The 22,662-nt window shown below is 37.6% G+C and overlaps 1 protein-coding gene across 1 annotated transcript in view; it reads left to right on the plus strand.

Annotated features, from left to right (window-relative positions):
- The window catches only part of LOC130706234 (G2/mitotic-specific cyclin-B3-like), a 55,541-nt gene extending 33,186 nt beyond the window's left edge, over positions 1 to 22,355 (plus strand). Inside the window, 1 exon segment of the mRNA XM_057537583.1 lies at positions 21,886 to 22,355. Coding sequence (XP_057393566.1) covers positions 21,886 to 21,897 — 12 coding nt within the window. The 3' untranslated portion in view covers positions 21,898 to 22,355.
- Positions 22,356 to 22,662: the final 307 nt, after the last annotated feature.

The raw sequence follows: 22,662 nt of genomic DNA on the forward strand, positions 1-22,662 counted from the left end.
TCTCTCACTTCGTCTCAGCTTACCCTTCCCCCTCCCCATGTCCTCAAGTCCATTCTCTACGTCTGCATCTTTATTCCTATCCTGCCCCTAGGTTCTTCAGAACCATTTTTTTTTTAAGATTCCATATATATGTGTTAGCATATGGTATTTGTTTTTCTCTTTTTGTCCTTTGTAACATTTTGGGATTGACTTTCATCACTCACCATAATTCCCTTGAGATCTGTCCAAGTTGTGTGTATCAATAGTTCATTCCTTTTTATTGCTGAGTAGTATTCCATGGTATGGATGTACCAAGGTTTGTTTAACCCTTCACCCATTGAAGGCCATTTGGGTTGTTTCCAGTTTCTGAGACTGTGAAAAGAACATCTATAAACATTAATTTACAGGGTTTTATGTGAGTATAAGTTTTTTTTTTTTTTTAAAGGAATGATCAAAAGTTTACATCACCAATAATATAGATAAAAGCAAAACAAATAGACAACAACAAAAACAAGGTATGCCTTAGATGTGATGCACTGTGAAGGATACAGTATGACTTCTGTGAAATTCTTGACAAATGCATAAATTGAATCAAATCATGAGGAAAAATCAGACAAAACATCAGACAAAGCCTTCAGTTATTCTACAATATAACTGGCATGTACTCTAAAGTATGTCAAAGAATGAGTGAGAGGAAAAAAAGAAGAGTGAAGAACTATTCCAGATTACATGAGTCTAAAAGAGAGATGATGGCTAAACACAATGAGTGATCTTGCACTGGAAAAGAAAAGCTAAAAGGACATTATTGGGACAACTAGTGACATTTGAAAATCGACATAACTTGGGTAATTTTTTTTTTTTTCCACACACACACACTGTATTTTATTTTTACAAGAGATAAATAGACTGACACCAAGCATTGTACATGGATGACCACAACAAAAGCAACAATGATTGCAATTACCAAACATGAAACACACTCATACTATGTCATAATATTGACATTCAGTCCAGTAATCCTCCACTGTAACAGCTCCTTTACTTTGCAGTGAAAATTGATTTGTATATTCTTTGCCTCTGAGTCCTTGTGGGATTTTTTTTTTAATTCAGACAGAAAGTCACAAAAATTATACTCATCCTCATCAGTTCACTCAGTCCCATGTAATTAATTTTTTTTCCATCTTGATCTTTTGTTAGCACTTATATGAGTTCATCAGTTTTTCATTAGAGTTCTGAAAATGCTTATTCATTCAGTTCAGCAGTACAGTCAGTTACCAGAAACCTGTACTTGTCAGAGTCTTTTCCATGAATTTCTTGAAGATGAAACCCTTTTATAGGAACATACTTGCAAAATCATCAGAGTACACCCAGAACTGTCTGTAAATGACAGAAGACTTAAAAATGACCATGGTTAAAGATTTGATGAAAGTTCATAATAATGCAGTTGACAAGAAAATTAGTTATTTCTGAGATATACATTTTAAAGTAATAACTAGGATTATTACTTATAACATTATACCAGAACATATAAGATTTTTAGAAGTTTCCTGTAATGTCTGAAACATTTATATTAACATATTTCCATACATATTTCCATACAAATACAAATATAAGATTTTTAGAAATTTCATGTAATGTCTGAAACATTTATATTAACATATTTCCATACATATTTCCATACAAATACAAATATAACATTTTTAGAAATTTCATGTAATGTCTGAAACATTTATATTAACATATTTCCATACAAATAACCCAATGAAAGTTTAGTATTAGTTGTTTTGTTTGTTTTTTTATACTGCAGGTTCTTATTAGGCATCAGTTTTATACACATCAGTGTATACATGTCAATCCCAATCGCCCAATTCAGCACACCACCATCCCCACCTCACCGCAGTTTTCCCCCCTTGGTGTCCATATGTCCATTCTCTACATCTGTGTCTCAACTTCTGCCCTGCAAACTGGCTCATCTGTACCATTTTTCTAGGTTCCACATACATGCATTAATATACGATATTTGTTTTTCTCTTTCTGACTTACTTCACTCTGTATGACAGTCTCTAGATCCATCCACGTCTCAACAAATGACTCAGTTTCGTTCCTTTTTATGGCTGAGTAATATTCCATTGTATATATGTACCACAACTTCTTTATCCATTCGTCTGTTGATGGGCATTTAGGTTGCTTCCATGACCTGGCTATTGTAAATAGTGCTGCAATGAACATTCGGGTGCATGTGTCCTTTTGAATTACGGTTTTCTCTGGGTATATGCCCAGTAGTGGGATTGCTGGGTCATATGGTAATTCTATTTTTAGTTTTTTAAGGAACCTCCATATTGTTCTCCATAGTGGCTGTATCAATTTACATTCCCACCAACAGTGCAAGAGGGTTCCCTTTTCTCCACACCCTCTCCAGCATTTGTTGTTTGTAGATTTTCTGATGATGCCCATTCTAACAGGAGTGAGGTGATACCTCATTGTAGTTTTGATTTGCATTTCTCTGATAATTAGTGATGTTGAGCATCTTTTCATGTGCTTCGTGGCCGTCTGTATGTCTTCTTTGGAGAAATGTCTATTTAGGTCTTCTGCCCATTTTTGGATTGGGGTGTTTGTTTCTTTGATATTGAGCTGAATGAGCTGTTTATATATTTTGGAGATTAATCCTTTGTCAGTTGATTCATTTGCAAATATTTTCTCCCATTCTGAGGGTTGTCTTTTTGTCTTGTTTATGGTTTCCTTTGCTGTGCAAAAGCTTTGTAGTTTCATTAGGTCCCACTTGTTTATTTTTGTTTTTATTTCCATTACTCTAGGAGGTGGATCAAAAAAGATCTTGCTGTGATTTATGTCAAAGAGTGTTCTTCCTATGTTTTCCTCTAAGAGTTTTATAGTGTCCAGTCTTATATTTAGGTCTCTAATCCATTTTGAGTTTATTTTTGTGTATGGTGTTAGGGAGTATTCTAATTTCATTCTTTTACATGTAGCTGTCCAGTTTTCCCAGCACCACTTATTGAAGAGACTGTCTTTTCTCCATTGTATATCTTTGCCTCCTTTGTCATAGATTAGTTGACCATAGGTGCGTGGGTTAATCTCTGGGCTTTCTATCTTGTTCCATTGATCTATGTTTCTGTTTTTGTGCCAGTACCATATTGTCTTGATTACTGTAGCTTTGTAGTATAGTCTGAAGTCAGGGAGTCTGATTCCTCCAGCTCCATTTTTTTGCCTCAAGACTGCTTTGGCTATTCGGGGTCTTTTGTGTCTCCATACAAATTTTAAGATGATTTGTTCTAGCTCCGTAAAAAATGCCATTGGTAATTTGATAGGGATTGCATTGAATCTGTAGATTGCTTTGGGTAGTATACTCATTTTCACAATGTTGATTCTTCCAATCCAAGAACATGGTATATCTCTCCATCTATTTGTATCATCTTTAATTTCTTTCATCAGTGTCTTATAGTTTTCTGCATACAGGTCTTTTGTCTCCCTAGGTAGGTTTATTCCTAGGTATTTTATTTTTTTTGTTGCAATGGTAAATGGGAGTGTTTCCATAATTTCTCTTTCAGATTTTTCATCATTAGTGTATAGGAATGCAAGAGATTTCTGTGCATTAATTTTGTAACCTGCAACTTTACCATATTCATTAATTAGCTCTAGCAGTTTTCTGGTGGCAGTTTTAGGATTCTCTATGTATAGTATCATGTCATCCGCAAACAGTGACAGTTTTACTTCTTCTTTTCCAATTTGTATTCCTTTTATTTCTTTTTCTTCTCTGATTGCCGTGGCTAGGACTTCCAGAACTATGTTGAATAATAGTGGTGAGAGTGGACATCCTTGTCTCGTTCCTGATCTTAGAGGAAATGCTTTCAGTTTTTCACCATTGAGAATGATGTTTGCTGTGGGTTTGTCATATATGGCCTTTATTATGTTGAGGTAGGTTCCCTCTATGCCCACTTTCTGGAGAGTTTTTATCATAAATGGGTGTTGAATTTTGTCAAAAGCTTTTTCTGCATCTATTGAGATGATCATATGGTTTTTATTCTTCAATTTGTTAATATGGTGTATCACATTGATTGATTTGCGTATATTGAAGAATCCTTGCATCCCTGGGATAAATCCCACTTGATCGTGGTGTATGATCCTTTTAATGTGTTGTTGGATTCTGTTTGCTAGTATTTTGTTGAGGATTTTTGCATCTATATTCATCAGTGATATTGGTCTGTAATTTTCTTTTTTTGTAGTGTCTTTGTCTGGTTTTGGTATCAGGGTGATGGTGGCCTCATAGAATGAGTTTGGGAGTGTTCCTTCTTCTGCAATTTTTTGGAAGAGTTTGAGAAGGATGGGTGTTAGCTCTTCTCTAAATGTTTGATAGAATTCACCTGTGAAGCCATCTGGTCCTGGACTTTTGTTTGTTGGAAGATTTTTAATCACAGTTTCAATTTCATTACTTGTGATTGGTCTGTTGATATTTTCTGTTTCTTCCTGATTCAGTCTTGGAAGGTTATACCTTTCTAAGAATTTGTCCATTTCTTCCAGGTTGTCCATTTTATTGGCATAAAGTTGCTTGTAGTAGTCTCTTAGGATGTTTTGTATTTCTGCGGTGTCTGTTGTAACTTCTCCTTTTTCGTTTCTGATTTTATTGATTTGAGTCCTCTCCCTCTTTTTCTTGATGAGTCTGGCTAATGGCTTATCAATTTTGTTTATCTTCTCAAAGAACCAACTTTTAGTTTTATTGATCTTTGCTATTGTTTTCTTTGTTTCTATTTCATTTATTTCTGCTCTGATCTTTATGATTTCTTTCCTTCTGCTAACTTTGGGTTTTGTTTGTTCTTCTTTCTCTAGTTTCTTTAGGTGTAAGGTTAGATTGTTTACTTGAGATTTTTCTTGTTTCTTTAGGTAGGCTTGTATAGCTATAAACTTCCCTCTTAGAACCGCTTTTGCTGCATCCCATAGGTTTTGGGTCGTCGTGTTTTCATTATCATTTGTGTCTAGGTATTTTTTGATTTCCTCTTTGATTTCTTCAGTGATCTCTTGGTTATTTAGTAACGTATTGTTTAGCCTCCATGTGTTTGTCTGTTTTACGTTTTTTTCCCTGTAATTCATTTCTAATCTCATAGCGTTGTGGTCAGAAAAGATGCTTGATATGATTTCAATTTTCTTAAATTTACTGAGGCTTGATTTGTGACCCAAGATGTGATCTATCCTGGAGAATGTTCCGTGCGCACTTGAGAAGAACGTGTAATCTGCCGTTTTTGGATGGAATGTCCTATATATATCAATTAAATCTATCTGGTCTATTGTGTCATTTAAAGCTTGTGTTTCCTTATTTATTTTCATTTTGGATGATCTGTCCATTGGTGTAAGTGAGGTGTTAAAGTCCCCCACTATTATTGTGTTACTGTCGATTTCCTCTTTTATAGCTGTTAGCAGTTGCCTTATGTATTGAGGTGCTCCTATGTTGGGTGCATATATATTTATAATTGTTATATCTTCTTCTTGGATTGATCCCTGGATCATTATGTAGTGTCCTTCCTTGTCTCTTGTAACATTCTTTATTTTAAAGTCTATTTTATCTGATATGAGTATAGCTACTCCAGCTTTCTTTTGATTTCCATTTGCATGGAATATCTTTTTCCATCCCCTCACTTTCAGTCTGTATGTGTCCCTAGGTCTGAAGTGGGTCTCTTGTAGACAGCATATATATGGGTCTTGTTTTTGTATCCATTCAGCCAGTCTATGTCTTTTGGTTGGGGCATTTAATCCATTCACATTTAAGGTAATTATCGATATGTATGTTCCTATGACCATTTTCTTAATTGTTTTGGGTTTGTTTTTGTAGGTCCTTTTCTTCTCTTGTGTGTCCCACTTAGAGAAGTTCCTTTAGCATTTGTTGTAGAGCTGGTTTGGTGGTGCTGAATTCTCTTAGCTTTTGCTTGTCTGTAAAGCTTTTGATTTCTCCATCGAATCTGAATGAGATCCTTGCCAGGTAGAGTAATCTTGGTTGTAGGTTCTTCCCTTTCATCACTTTAAGTATATCATGCCACTCCCTTCTGGCTTGCAGAGTTTCTGCTGAGAAATCAGCTGTTAACCTTATGGGAGTTCCCTTGTATGTTATTTGTCGTTTTTCCCTTGCTGCTTTCAGTAATTTTTCTTTGTCTTTAATTTTTGCCACTTTGATTACTATGTGTCTCGGCGTGTTTCTCCTTGGGTTTATTCTGTATGGGACTCTCTGCGCTTCCTGGACTTGGGTGGCTATTTCCTTTCCCATGTTAGGGAAGTTTTCGACTATAATCTCTTCAAATATTTTCTCTGGTCCTTTCTCTCTCTCTTCTCCTTCTGGGACCCCTATAATGCGAATGTTGTTGCGTTTAATGTTGTCCCAGAGGTCTCTTAGGCTGTCTTCATTTCTTTTCATTCTTTTTTCTTTAGTCTGTTCTGCAGCAGTGAATTCCACCATTCTGTCTTCCAGGTCACTTATCCGTTCTTCTGCCTCAGTTATTCTGCTATTGATTCCTTCTAGTGTAGTTTTCATTTCAGTTATTGTATTGGTCATCTCTGTTTGTTTGTTCTTTAATTCTTCTAGGTCTTTGTTAATCATTTCTTGCATCTTCTCAATCTTTGCCTCCATTCTTATTCCGAGGTCCTGGATCATCTTCACTATCATTATTCTGAATTCTTTTTCTGGAAGGTTGCCTATCTCCACTTCATTTAGTTGTTTTTCTGGGGTTTTTTCTTGTTCCTTCATCTGGTACATAGCCCTCTGCCTTTTCATCTTCTCTGTCTTTCTGTAACTGTGGTTTTTGGACCACACGCTGCAGGATTGTAGTTTTTCTTGCTTCTGTTGTCTGCCCTCTGGTGGTTGAGGCTATCTAAGAGGCTTGATGGGAGGCTCTGGTGTTGGGTAGAGCTGACTGTTGCTGTGGCGGTCAGAGCTCAGTAAAACCTTAATCCCCTTGACTGTTGATGGGTGGGGCTGGGTTCCCTCCCTGTTGCTGTGGCGGTCAGAGCTCAGTAAAACCTTAATCCACTTGACTGTTGATGGGTGGGGCTGGGTTCCCTCCCTGTTGGTTGTTTTGCCTGAGGCAACCCAACACTGGAGCCTACCCGTGCTCTTTGGTGGGGTTAATGGCAGACTCTGGGAGGGCTCACGCCAAGGAGAACTTCCCAGGACCTCTGCTGCCAGTGTCCTTATCCCCACGGTGAAACAGAGCCACCAGTTGCCTCGGCAGGAGACCCCCCAACACCAGCAGGTACGTCTGGTTCAGTCTCCCCCAGGGTCACTGCTCCTTCCCCTGGGTCCCGATGCACACATTACTTTGTGTGTGCCCTCCAAGAGTGGGGTCTCTGTTTCCCCCAGTCCTGTCACAGTCCTGCAATCAATTCCCACTAGACTTCAAAGTCTGATTCTCTAGGAATTCCTCCTCCCGTTGCCGGACCCCCAGGTTGGGAAGCCTGACGTGGGGCTCAGAACCTTCACTCCAGTGGGTGGACTTCTGTGGTATAAGTGTTCGCCAGTCTGTGAGTCACCCACCCAGCAGTTATGGGATTTGATTTTACTCTGATTGCACCCCTCCTACCATCTCACTGTGGCTTCTCCTCTGTCCTTGGACATGGGGTATCCTCCTTGGTGAAGTCCAGGGTCTTCCTGTCAATGATTGTCCAGCAGCCAGTTGTGATTCTGGAGCTCTCGCAAGAGGGAGTGAGTGCACGTCCTTCTACTCCGCCATCTTGGTTAATCTCAGCACAATGTTTATTTTGGAACTGGAAGGAGATCCCACAGGCTGAGCACAGGTACAGGCGAGTATTGAGAAATAGACTGGAAAGGTAGATTCTGGGATAAATTTTACAAGGCCTTGAATATCAGGATAAGGAATGTGGGCTTTATTGGTAGGTCATAGAGAGCTATTCGTGAGTATAAGTTTTCATTCCTAACATCAATACCCAGGAGTGGGATTGCTGTGTCATATGATAAATGTATGTTTAACTTAATGAGAAAGTGCTACAGAGTGACCGTATCATCTTGCACTCTCACGTGCAATGTATGAGAGTTCTAGTTGCTCTGCATTCCTGGTCAGCACTGGGTTTTTTTTTTTTTTAAACTTTAGCCATATAGACGTGTAGAGGAATCTCACCATAGTTCTAATTTGCATTTGCCAATGATGTTGAACATCATACTTGTCATCTGTATATCCTCTTTGATGAAGTGTCTGTGTCTTTTGCCCAGTTTTAAATTGGGTAGTTTATTTTCTTTGTGTCAAGTTATGAGAGTTCTTTACATGTTCTGGATACAAATCCTTTGTTGGATGTGTGATTTACAAATATATCCTACAAGTCTGTAGTCTTTTGATTCTATTATCTGTGTCTTTCACAGAGCAAAAATTTCTAATTTTGATAGTCCAGTTTTTCAATGTTTTCTTTATGGATTGCAATTTTTGTGTCATGTCTAAGAACTCTGCTTAAACCTAGGTCATGAATATTTTCTCCCATATTTTATCTAAAAGTTTTATAGCTTTAACATTAAATCTATAATCCATTTTGAGTTAATTTTTGTATAAGGTATACAGGTTTTGAAGTCAAGTTTCATTGTTTTGCATATGGATGTCTAATTGTTCTAATACCATTTGTGGAAAAATATACTTTCTCCACTAAATTGCTTTTGCACCTTTGCCAAAAATCTGTTTGCCTTATTTGTGTGGGTCTATTTCTATACTTATTTTTATATTCTGTTTCATTGATCTGTGTCTATCCCTTTGCCAGTATCGCAGCCTTTATTTCTATAGTTTTATAGTAAGTCTTAAAACGAGGTGACATGATTCTTCCAACTCTATTCTGTTTTTTTTTTTCAAAATTGTTTTAGCTATTCTAGTGTCTTAGCCTTTCTAGACAAATTTTAGAATCAGTTTGTCTATATCTACTAAAAAATCCTGCTGAGGGTTTGATTGAAATTGAATTACATCTTGTGCAGAAAAGAGTTAACATAACAGGCATGATGCTGCTAGCCTTAGAAAGGCCTGTTTGCAAGGTTGCCCTTTGGCTGGCATCTGGGAACTTGATTGGTAAGCAGTTCCCTACACTGCTGTAAAATTCCCCCCTAATGATAACTGTGCCTAAACTCTTTGTGCAAACAATATGGTTTATTCTGAACACCTGCTTTCCTTCTGCGAGTCTGGAATTTTGGTCCATGTTAGGCAGAGTGTTTATGTGACCAGCTCCCAGTAAAATGTTAAGCACTGAGTCATTAATGAGCTTCCCTGTTACACAACACTTTACACGTATTGTTCCATCTTATTGCTGGAGGAATTAACTGCATCCTGAGAGACTCTGCGGGAATAGGACTCTTGGAAGCTGGCTTCTGGTTTTCACCAATTTTTGTCCATGCTCCTTTTCTCTTTGCTTTGTATATTTTGCTATAATAAATCATAGCCATGAGTGTGACTATGTGCTGAGTCCTGTGAGTCATCCTAGGAATCATTGTACCTGGGGGTGGCCTTGGGGACCCCCAATACACATCTATAGGTGAATTTGAATAGAATCAACATTTTTTTCTATGTTGAATCTTCCAACCCATGAACCATGAATGTAGTTCATGTATTTAGATTTTCTTTGATTTTTTTAAAAGAACCATACAGATCCTGTACATGTTTTGTTAGATTTATACCAAAATATTTTCTTTTTTTGTAGCTATTGTAAATGGTATTTAAAAATTTTTTTGGTTTCCATTTGTACAGTGCCAATATGAAATATTGATATTTGTGTGTTGACCTTGTATTCTATGATCTTGCTAAAACTCACTTATTAATTCTTAGGAGTTCTTTTTTTGGTAGATTTCTTGAAGTTATCTACATAGACAATTATGTCATTTGCAAATGGAGACAGTTTGACCCCTTTCCAGTCTGTATACTTTTAACTTCATTTTTGTGTTTTATTGCACTGTGCAGGACTTCATTATGATGTTGATAGGATCAGTAAGAGTGGACAGCCTTGCCTTGTCCCCGATCTTCGGAATAAAGCAGTTAATCTTTCACCATTAGTATGATCTTAACTGTAGAGTTTTTGTCGCTACCTTTTATCATGTTGAGAAATTTACTTTCCATTCTTGGTTTGGTGATATATATTTATCATGACAATGTTAAATTTGTCAAATGCTTTTTTCCTGCATCTATTGATAAGATTTTTTTTTGGCTTTAGCCTGTTGATGTGGTGGATTACATTGATTTTTAAATACTGAACAGGCTCATATTCCTGGGATAAACTCCACTTCGTTCTGGCATATTATCCTTATATATTGCAAAGCTTATTTGCTAATATTTTGTTGAGGATTTTTGCATCTATGTTTATGATGGATGTTGGTCTGTAGTGTTCTTTTATAAAATATTTTTGTACTGTCTTTTTCTGGTTTTGGTATGAGAATGATAGTGGCTTTTTAAAATAATTTGGGGAAACAGGGGCACCTGCCGCACCATCCTCCTTCCGGGGGGCGCCTTCTCCTTCCAGTACGACTGTCCACTCCATATCACTGGCTGGTTCTCTGAACTAGCTGTGTGGCTGACAGGGTCTTGGTACTCCGGCCTGGTGTCAGGCCTGAGCCTCTGAGGTGGGAGAGCCGAGTTCAGGACACTGGACCACCAGAGACTTCCTGGCCCCACATAATATCAGTCGGCGAGAGCTCTCCCAGAGATCTCTGTCTCAAAGCTTGCACCACCCAATGGCCAGCAAGCTCCAGTACTGGACGCCCCATGCCAAACAACTAGCAAGACAGGAACACAACCCCAACCATTAGCAGAGAGGCTGCCTAAAATCATACTAAGTTCACAGATACCCCAAAACACACCACTAGACGTGGCCCAGCCTGCCAGAAAGACAAGATCCAGCCTCATCCACCAGAACACAGGCACCAGTCCCCTCCACCAGGAAGCCTACACAACCCACTGAAACAACCTTAGCCACTGGGGGCAGACACCAAAAACAACAGGAACTACGAACCTGCAGCCTGCAAAAAGGAGACCCCAAACACAGTAAGTTAAACAAAATGAGAAGACAGAGAAATATGCAGCAGATGAAGGAGCAAGGTAAAAACCCACCAGACCAAAGAAATGAAGAGGAAATAGGCAGTCTACCTGAAAAAGAATTCAGAATAATGATAGTAAAGATGATCCAAAATCTTGGAAATAGAATGGAGAAAATACAAGAACATTTAACAAGGACCTAGAAGAACTAAAGAGCAAACAATGATGAACAACAAAATAAATGAAATTAAAAATTCTCTAGAAGGAATCAATAGCAGAATAACTGAGGCAGAAGAACGGATAAGTGACCTGGAAGATAAAATAGAGGAAATAACTACAGCAGAGCAGAATAAAGAAAAAAGAATGAAAAGAATTGAGGACAGTCTCAGAGACCTCTGGAACAACATTAAATGCACCAACATTTGAATTATAGGGGTCCCAGAAGAAGAAGAGAAAAAGAAAGGGACTGAGAAAATATTTGAAGAGATTATAGTTGAAAACTTCCCTAACATGGGAAAAGAAATAGTCAATCACGTCTAGAAAGCGCAGAGAGTCCCATACAGGATAAATCCAAGGAGAGACATGCCAAGACACATATTAATAAAACTATCAAAAATTAAATACAAAATAAAAATATTAAAAGCAGCAAGGGAAAATCAAAAAATAATATACAAGGGAATCCCCATAAGGTTAACAGCTGATCTTTCAGCAGAAACTCTGCAAGCCAGAAAGGAGTGGCAGGACATATTTAAAGTGATGAAAGGGAAAAACCTACAACCAAGATTACTCTACCCAGCAAGGATCTCATTCAGATTCGACAGAGAAATTAAAACCTTTACAGAAAAGCAAAAGCTAAGAGAATTCAGCACCACCAAACCAGCTTTACAACAAATGCTAAGGGAACTTCTCTAGGCAAGAAACACAAGAGAAGGAAAAGACCTACAATAACAAACCTGAAACAATTAAGAAAACGGTAATTGGAACATACATATTGATAACTACCTTAAAGGTGAATGGATTAAATGCTCCAACCAAAAGACATAGACTGGCTGAATGGATACAAAAACAAGACCCATATATAGGCTGTCTACAAGAGACCCACTTCAGACCTAGGGATATATACAGACTGAAAGTGAGGGGACGGAAGAAGATATTCCATGCAACTGGAAATCAAAAGAAAGCTGGAGTAGCAATCCTCATATCAGACAAAATAGACTTTAAAACAAAGACTATTACAAGAGACAAAGAAGGACACTACATAATGATCAAGGGATCAATCCAAGAAGAAGAATTGTAAATATTTGTGCACCCAGCATAGGAGCACCTCAATACATAAGGCAGATGCCAACAGCCATAAAAGGGGAAATCGACAGTAACACAATGATAGTACGGGACTTTAACACCCCAGTTTCACCAATGGACAGATCATCCAAAATGAAAATAAATAAGGAAACACAAGCTTTAAATTATACATTAAAGAAGATGGACTTACTTGATATTTACAGGACATTCCATCCAAAAACAACAGAATAATCTTTCTTCTCAGGTGCTCATGGAACATTCTCCAGGATAGATCCAAACTATACAATGGTGGAAAGACAGTCTCTTCAACAAATGGTGCTGGGAAAACTGGACAGCTACATGTGAAAGAATGAAATTAGAACACTCCCTAACACTGTATAAAAAAATAAACTCAAAAGGTATTAAAGACCTAAATGTAAGGCCAGACACTATAAAACTCTTAATGGAAAACATAGACAGAACACTCTATGACATAGATCACAGCAAGATCCTTTTTGACCCACCCCCTAGAGAAATGGAAATAAAAACAAAAATAAACAAATGGGACCTAATGATACTTAAAAGCTTTTGAACAGCAAACGAAATCATAAAGAAGACGAAAAGACGACCATCAGAATGGGAGAAAATATTTGTAAATGAAGCAACTGACAAAGGATTAATCTCCAAAATATACAAGCAGCTCGTGCAGCTCAATATCAAAAAATCGAACAACCCAATCCAAAAATGCGCAGAAGACCTAAATAGACATTTCTCCAAAGAAAATATACAGATTGTGAACAAACACATGAAAGGATGCTCAACATCACTAATCATTAGAGAAATACAAATCAAAAGTACAATGAGGTATCACCTCACACCGGTGAGAATGGCTATCATCAAGAAATCTACAAACAGTAAATGCTGGAGAGGGTGTGGAGAAAAGGGAACACTCTTGCACTGTTGGTGGGAATGTAAATTGATACAGCCACTATGGAGAACAGTATGGAGGTTCCTTAAAAAACTAAAAATAGAACTCCATATGACCCAGCAACCCCACTACTGGGCATATACCCCGAGGAAACCATAATTCAAAAAGAGCCATAAAAAGAAACGAAATTGAGATATTTGTAGTGAGGTGGATGGACCTAGGGTCTGTCATACAGAGTGAAGTAAGTCAGAAATAGAAAAACAAATACCGTATGCTAACACGTATATATGGAATCTAAGAAAAAAAATAAAGGTCATGAAGAACCTAGTGGCAAGAGGGGAATAAAGACACAGACCTACTAGAGAATGGACTTGAGGATATGGGGAGGGGGAAGGTAAACTGTGACAAAGTGAGAGAGTGGCATGGACATATATACACTACCAAACGTAAAATGGATAGCTAGTGGGAGGCAGCCACATAGCACAGGGAGATCAGCTCGGTGGTTTGTGACCACCTAGAGGGGTGTGATAGGGAGGGTGGGAGGGAGGGAGACGCAAGAGGGAAGAGATATGGGAACATATGTATATGTATAGCTGATTCACTTTGTTGTAAAGCAGAAACTGACACACCATTGTAAAGCAATTATACTCCAATAAAGATGTTAAAAAAAAAAAAAGTCATGTACCACAGTGTTCATTGCAGCTCTATTTACAATAGCCAGGACATGGAAGCAAGTAAGTGTCCATTGACAGATGAATGGATAAAGAAGTTGTGGCACTTATATACAGTGGAATATTACTCAGCCATAAAAAGAAATGAAATTGAGTTGTTTGTAGTGAGGTGGATGGACCTAGAGTCTGTCATACAGAGTGAAGTAAGTCAGAAAGAGAAAAACAAATACCATATGCTAAAACATATATATGGAACCTAAAAAAAAAAAAAAGCTTCTGAAGAACCTAGGGGCAGGACAGGAATAAAGATGCAGACGTAGAGAATGGACTTGAGGGCACGGGGAGCAGGAAGGTAAGCTGGGATGCAGTGAGAGAATAGCATTGACATATATACACTACCAAATGTAAAATAGCTAGTGGGAAGCAGCTGCATTCCAGAGGGAGATCAGCTTGGTGCCTTGTGACCACCTAGATGGGTAGGATAGGGAGAGTGGGAGGGAGATGTAAGAGGGAGGGGATATGGGGATATATCTATACATATAGCTGATTCACTTTGTTATACAGCAGAAAGCAACACAACATTGTAAAGCAATTATACTCCAATAAAGATGTGAAAAATATAATTTGGGAAGTATTCCCTTCTCTTCTTTTTTCTGGAAGAGATGTGTAGAATTGATGTTATTTATTCTTTAAATGTTTGGTAGAATTCGCAAGTGAAACCATCTGGGCCTGAAGTTTTTTCTTTTGTCTGAAGAATTATATCTAAGAATATAATTTCTTTAATAGTTATGAGATTATTCAAGTTATCTATTCATGTCAGATCACATTTGGAAGTTTGTGGTTTTCAAAGAATTGGTCCTTTAAGTTGTTGTATTTATGTTCATAGCATTTCCTCATTATGCTGTCTTTCATTCTTGATATTTGGTAATCTGTGTCTTCTCTCTTTTTGTTTATCAGTCTTTCTAGGAGTTTATCATTTTTATTGATATTTGCAAAGAACCAGATTTTCCTTTCATTTCTTTTCTCTGTTTTTCTGTTTTCAGTTTTATTGATATCTACTCTAATTTTTATCATTTCCCTTTTCTTGCTTTGGGTTTAATTTGCTCTTCTTTTCGTAGTTTGAGGTTAAAGATTAGATTATTGACTTTAGACTTTTCTTCTTTCCTTTTTTTTTTTAAATTTTTAATTTTTTTTTTATTTTTACATACACACACACACACACACACACACACTGTATTTTATTTTTTACAAGAGATAAATAAACTGACACCAAGCATTGTAAATGGATGACCACAACAAAAGCAACAGTGATTGCAATTACCAAACACGAAACACACTCATACTATGTCATAATATTGACATTCAGTCCAGTAATCCTCCACTGTAACAGCTCCTTTACTTTGCAGTGAAAATTGATTTGTATACTTTTTGCCTCTGAGTCCTTGTGGGATTTTTTTTTTATTCAAACAGAAAGTCACAAAAATTATAATCATCTGCATCACTTCACTCAGTCCCATGTAATTAATTTTTTTTCATCTTGATCTTTTCTTAGTACTTTTATGAATTCATCAGTTTTCCATTAGAGTTCTGAAAATGCTTATTCATTCATTTCAGCAGTATAGTCAGTTACCAGAAACCTGTACTTGTCAGAGTCTTTTCCATGAATTCCTTGAAGATGAAACCCTTTTATAGGAACATTTTTGCAGAAGCATCAGAGTACACCCAGAACTGTCTGTAAATGACAAAAGACTTAAAAATGACCATGGTTAAAGATTTGATGAAAGTTCATAATAATGGAATTGACAAGGAAATTTAGTTATTTCTGAGATATACATTTTAAAGTAATAACTAGAATTATGACTTATAACATTATACCATAACATATAAGATTTTTAGAAATTTCATGTAATGTCTGAAATATTTATATTACCATATTTCCATACAAATAACCCAAAGAAAGTTTGGTATTAGTTGTTTTTTTGTTTGTTTGATTTTTTATAGTGCAAGTTCTTATTAGTGATCAATTTTATACACATCAGTGTATACATGTCAATCCCAGTCGCCCAATTCAGCACTCCACCATCCCCAACCCACCGCAGTTTTCCCCGCTTGGTGTCCATACGTTTGTTCTCTACATCTGTGTCTCAACTTCTGCCCTGAAAACCGGTTCATCTGTACCATTTTTCTAGGTTCCACATACATGCGTTAATATATGATATTTGTTTTTCTCTTTCTGACTTCACTCTGTATGACAGTCTCTAGATCCATCCACGTTTCAACAAATGACTCAATTTCGTTCCTTTTTATGGCTGAGTAATATTCCATTGTATATATGTACCACAATTTCTTTATCCATTCGTCTGTCTATGGGCATTTAGGTTGCTTCCGTGACCTGGCTATTGTAAATAGTGCTGCAATGAACATTGGGGTGCATGTGTCTTTTTGAATTACGGTTTTCTCTGGGTATATGCCCAGTAGTGGGATTGTTGGATCATATGGTAATTCTATTTTTAGTTTTTTAAGGAACTTCCATACTGTTCTCCATAGTGGCTGTATCAATTTACATTCCCACCAACAGTGCAAGAGGGTTCCCTTTTCTCCACACCCTCTCCAGCATTTGTTGTTTGTAGATTTTCTGATGATGCCCATTCTAACTGGTGTGAGGTGATACCTCAGTGTAGTTTTGATTTGCGTTTCTCTAATAATTGGTGATGTTGAGCAGCTTTTCATGGGCTCCTTGGCCATCTGTATGTCTGCTTTGGAGAAATGTCTGCTTAGGTCTTCTGCCCATTTTTGGATTGGGTTGTTTGTTTTTTTTAATATTGAGCTGAATGAGCTGTTTATATATTTTGGAGATTAATCCTTTGTCCATTGATTCGTTTGCAGATATTTTCTCCCATTCTGAGGGTTGTCTTTTCGTCTTGTTTATTGTTTCCTTTGCTGTGCAAAAGCTTTGAAGTTTCATTAGGTCCCACTTGTTTATTTTTGTTTTTATTTCCATTACTCTAGGAGGTGGATCAAAAAAGATCTTGCTGTGATTTATGTCAAAGAGTGTTCTTCCTATGTTTTCCTCTAAGAGTTTTATACTGTCTGGTCTTACATTTAGGTCTCGAATCTGTTTTGGGTTTATTTTTGTGTATGGTGTTAGGGAGTATTCTAATTTCATTCTTTTACATGTAGCTATCCAGTTTTCCCAGCACCACTTATTGAAGAGACTGTCTTTTCTCCATTGTATATCTTTGCCTCCTTTGTCATAGATTAGTTGACCATACGAGCATGGGTTAATCTCTGGGCTTTCTATCTTGTTCCATTGATCTATGTTTCTGTTTTTGTGCCAGTACCATCTTGTCTTGATTACTGTAACTTTATAGTATAGTCTGAAGTCAGGGAGTCTGATTCCTCCAGCTCCGTTTTTTTTCCCTCAAGACTGCTTTGGCTATTCGGGGTCTTTTGTGTCTCCATACAAATTTTAAGATGATTTGTTCTCGTTCCTTAAAAAATGTCATTGGTAATTTGAAAGAGATTACAATGAATCTGTAGTTTGCTTTGGGAATATAGTCACTTGCACAATATTGATTCTTCCAATTCAAGAACATGGTATATCTCTCCATCTGTTGATACCATCTTTAATTTCTTTCATCAGTGTCTTATAGTTTTCTGCATACAGGTCTTTTGTCTCCCTAGGTAGGTTTATTCCTAGGTATTTTATTCTTTTTGTTGCAATGGTAAATGGGAGTGTTTCCATAATTTCTCTTTCAGATTTTTCATCATTAGTGTATAGGAATGCAAGAGATTTCTGTGCATTAATTTTGTATCCTGCAACTTTACCAAATTCATTGATTAGCTCTAGTAGTTTTCTGGTGGCATCTTTAGGATTCTCTATGTATAGTATCATGTCATCTGCAAACAGTGACAGTTTTACTTCTTTTTTTCCAATTTGTATTCCTTTTATTTCTTTTTCTTCTCTGATTGCCATGGCTAGGACTTCCAGAACTATATTGAATAATAGTGGTGACAGTGGACATCCTTGTCTCGTTCCTGATCTTAGGGGAAGTGCTTTCAATTTTTCACCACTGAGAATGATGTTTGCTGTGGGTTTGTCATATATGGCCTTTATTATGTTGAGGTAGGTTCCCTCTATGCCCACTTTCTGGAGAGTTTTTATCATAAATGGGTGTTGAATTTTGTCAAAAGCTTTTTCTGCACCTATTGAGATGATCATATGCTTTTCATTCTTCAATTTGTTAATACGGTGTATCACATTGATTGATTTGCGTATATTGAAGAATCCCTGCATCCCTGGGATAAATTCCACTTGATCATGGTGTATGATCCTTTAGTATGCTGTTGGATTCTGTTTGCTAGTATTTTGGTGAGGATTTTTGCATCTACATTCATCAGTGGCATTGGTCTGTAATTTTCTTTTTTTGTAGTATCTTTCTCTGGTTTTGGTATCAGGGTGATGGTGGCCTCATAGAATGAGCTTGGGAGTGTTCCTTCCTCTGCAATTTTTTGGAAGTGTTTGAGAAGGATGGTTGTTAACTCTTCTCTAAATGTTTGATAGAATTCACCTGTGGAGCCATCTGGTCCTGGACTTTTGTTTTTTGGAAGATTTTTCATCTTTACTGTCTTCACATTACTTGTGATTGGTTTGTCCATATTTTCTGTTTCTTCCTGGTTCAGTCTTGGAAGGTTATGCCTTTCTAAGAATTTATCCATTTCTTCCAGGTTGTCATTTTATTGGCATAGAGTTGCTTGTAGTAGTCTCTTAGGATGCGTTGTATTTCTGCGGTGTCTGTTGTAACTTCTCCTTTTTCATTTCTAATTTTATTGATTTGCCTCCTCTGCCTCTTTTTCTTGATGAGTCTGGCTAATGGTTTATCAATTTTGTTTATCTTCTCAAAGAACCAGCTTTTAGTTTTATTGATCTTTGCTATTGTTTTCTTTGTTTCTATTTCATTCATTTCTGCTCTAATCTTTATGATTTCTTTCCTTCTGCTAACTTTGGGTTTTTTTTGTTCTTCTTCCTCTAGTTCCTTTAGGTGTAAGGTTAGTTTGTTTACTTGAGATTTTTCTTGTTTCTTGAGGTAGGCTTGTATAGCTATAAACTTCCCTCTTAGAACTGCTTTTGCTGCATCCCATAGGTTTTGGATCATTGTGTTTTCATTGTCATTTGTCTCTAGGTATTTTTTGATTTCCTCTTTGATTTCTTCAGTGATCTCTTGGTTATTTAGTAACGTATTGTTTAGCTTCCATGTGTTTATGTTTTCTACGTTTTTTCCCGTGTAATTCATTTCTAATCTCATAGTGTCGTGGTCAGAAAAGATGCTTGATATGATTTCAATTTTCTTAAACTTACTGAGGCTTGATTTGTGACCCAAGATGTGATCTATCCTGGAGAATGTTCCGTGCACACTTGAGAAGAACGTGTAATCTGCTGTTTTTGGATGGAATGTCCTATAAATATCATTTAAATCTATCTAGTCTATTGTGTCATTTAAAGATTCTGTTTCCTTATTTATTTTCATTTTGGATGATCTGTCCTTTGGTGTAAGTGAGGTGTTAAAGTCCCCCACTATTATTGTGTTACTGTTGATTTCCTCTTATAGCTGTTAACAGTTGCCTTATGTATTGAGGTGCTACTATGTTGGGTGCATATATATTTATAATTGTTATATCTTCTTCTTGGATTGATCCCTTGATCATTATGTAGTGTCCTTCCTTGTCTCTTGTAACATTCTTTATTTTAAAGTCTATTTTATCTGATATGAGTATAGCTACTCCAGCTTTCTTTTGATTTCCATTTGCATGTAATATCTTTTTCCATCCCCTCACTTTCAGTCTGTATGTGTCCCTAGGTCTGAAGTGGGTCTCTTGTCGACAGCATATATATGGCTCTTGTGTTTTGATCCATTCAGCCAGTCTCTGTCTTTTGGTTGCAGGATTTAATCCATTCACGTTTAAGGTAATTATCGATATGTATGTTCCTATGACCATTTTCTTATTGTTTTGGGTTTGTTTTTGTAAGTCCTTTTCTTCCCTTGTGTTTCCCACTTAGGGAAGTTCCTTTAGCATTTGTTGTAGAGCTGGTTTGGTGGTGCTGAATTCTCTCAGCTTTTCTTGTCTGTAAAACTTTTGATTTCTCCATTGAATCTGAATGAGATCCTTGCCTGGTAGAGTAATCTTGGTTGTAGGTTCTTCCCTTTCATCACTTTAAGTATATCATGCCATTCCCTTCTGGCTTGTAGAGTTTCTGCTGAGAAATCAGCTGTTAACCTTATGGGAGTTCCCTTGTATGTTATTTCTCGTTTTTCCCTTGCTGCTTTTAATAATTTTTCTTTGTCTTTAATTTTTGCTAGTTTGATTACTATGTGTCTCAGCATGTTTCTCCTTGGGTTATCCTTATGGGACTCTCTGTGCTTGCTGGACTTGGGTGGCTCTTTCCTTTCCCGTGTTAGGGAAGTTTTCGACTATAATCCCTTCACATATTTTCTCGGGTCCTTTCTCTCTCTCTTCTCCTTCTGGGACCCCTATAATGCGAATGTTGTTGCGCTTAATGTTGTCCCAGCGGTCTCTTAGGCTGTCTTCATTTATTTTCATTCTTTTTTCTTTATTCTGTTCTGCAGCAGTGAATTCCACCATTCTGTCTTCCAGGTCACTTATCCGTTCTTCTGCCTCAGTTATTCTGTTATTGATTCCTTGTAGTGTAGTTTTCGTTTCAGTTATTGTATTGTGCATCTCTGTTTGTTTGTTCTTTAATCCTTCTCAGTCTTTGTTAAACATTTCTTGCATCTTCTCGATCTTTGCCTGCATTCTTTTTCCGAGGTCCTGGATCATCTTCACTATCATTTTTCTGAATTCTTTTTCTGGAAGGTTGCCTATCTGCACTTCATTTAGTTGCCTTTCTGGGGTTTTATCTCATTCCTTCATCTGGTACATAGCCCTCTGTCTTTTCATCTTGTCTCTCTTTCTGTGAATGTGGTTTTTGTTCCACAGGCTGCAGGATTGTAGTTCTTCTTCCTTCTGGTGTCTGCCCTCTGGTGGATGAGGCTATCTAAGAGGCTTATGCAAGTTTCCTGACGGGAAGGTCTGGTGGGGGGTAAAGCCGACTGTTGCTCTGGTGGGCAGAGCTCAGTAATGCTTTAATCCGATTGACTGCTGATGGGTGGGGCTGGGTTCCCTCCCTGTTGTTTGTTGGGCCTGAGGCAACCCAACACTGGAGCCTACCTGGGCTCTTTGTTGGGGCTAATGGCGGACTCTGAGAGGGCACACGCCAAGGAGTACTTCCCAGAGCTTCTGCTGTCAGTGTCCTTGTCCCCATGGTGAGCGATAGCCACACCCCGCCTCTGCAGGAACCCCCCCAACACTAGCAGGTAGGTCTCCCTGGTTCAATCTTCCCTGTGGTCACTGCTCCTTCCCCTGGGTCCTAATGTGCACACTACTTTGTGTGTGCCATGCAAGAGTGGAGTCTCTGTTTCCCCCAGTTCTGTCAAAGTCCTGCAATAAAATCCCAGTAGCCTTCAAAGTCTGATTCTCTAGGAATTTTTCCTCCCCTTGCTGGACCCCCAGATTGGGAAGCCTGACATGGGGCTCAGAACCTTAACTCCAGTGGGTGGACTTCTGTGGTATAAGTGTTCTCCAGCCTGTGAGTCACCTACCCAGCAGTTATGCCATTTGATTTTACTGTGATTGCGCCCCTCCTACCATCTCATTTTGATTTCTCCTTTGTCTTTTGATGTGGGTATCTTTTTTGGTGAGTTCCAGTGTCTTCCTGTCGATGACTGTCCAGCAGCTAGTTGTGATTCTGGTGTTCTCGCAAGAGGAAGTGAGAGCACGTCCTTCTACTCCACCATCTTGGTTCCAATCTTAAATTTTATTTATTTATTTATTTTATACAACAGGTTCTTATCAGTTATCTACTCTATACATATCAGTGTATATATGTCAATCCTAATCTCCCAATTCATCCCACCATCACCACACTTTTTTTAAAAATTTTATTTATTTATTTATTTTTATACAGCAGGTTCAGTGAAAAGGTGTTGACAAGAAGTTTGGAGAAACCCATGAACTTTTGTCATGAACTCCCATCATAATTTCTTCTAGTTGCTTTATCTCTTTGGTCCTGGTTTTCCTTGTGAATAAGTCAAAGGCTATTGGACAAAATGATCTTCCCAGCATCTCTACTCCTGACAGTAAGCATGGAACAAGAAGCCCTGATGCTACTTGAAGAGTTGAGGCTAACGGCTGTGGGAAGATGGCGAGGATCATCTGTGGGATTTCCATGGAGAAATGAGTCCTTTGGAAACACTAGAAAATAAAACCTTTCTCTATACTATATCCAGGTTCCCTGTTGCACATCTTTTTCTTTTTAGTGGCTTCCTTTCAACCTTCAATCTAGAGGGCTATAAAATTCTTCAGGGATGAAGCACATGTGCTTTGCTTCATATTTGTATCCCTAGGGTGTAGCACAGTGCCTGGCCCTTAGCCTCTCAGTAAGACTCTGCTATATGAATAATTTCTTCCAGCCTCCATCAAAATCCACTCTCAAGAAGGAAATATGTAAGCAAATTCATACTAAGGTATAAATGGCTGATAACCATTTAAATGATGGCCCATATACTAATAGGAAATTTTCTTATAAGGAATGAAACAGCCCTTTGCTAAAAACAAAATCCAGTTCTAATAGTGGCATACATAGAACTGAAGGAGGTGTCAGGATGGTAGCAGTGACATTTCCAGCTGGCTTTCTAGTCACTATTATCATTTTCTCCTAAAAGGACCCCTCAATTCCCACCTC

This window comes from Balaenoptera acutorostrata, chromosome X, assembly GCF_949987535.1.
Source record: "Balaenoptera acutorostrata chromosome X, mBalAcu1.1, whole genome shotgun sequence".
In the NCBI taxonomy this organism is placed as follows: domain Eukaryota; kingdom Metazoa; phylum Chordata; class Mammalia; order Artiodactyla; family Balaenopteridae; genus Balaenoptera; species Balaenoptera acutorostrata.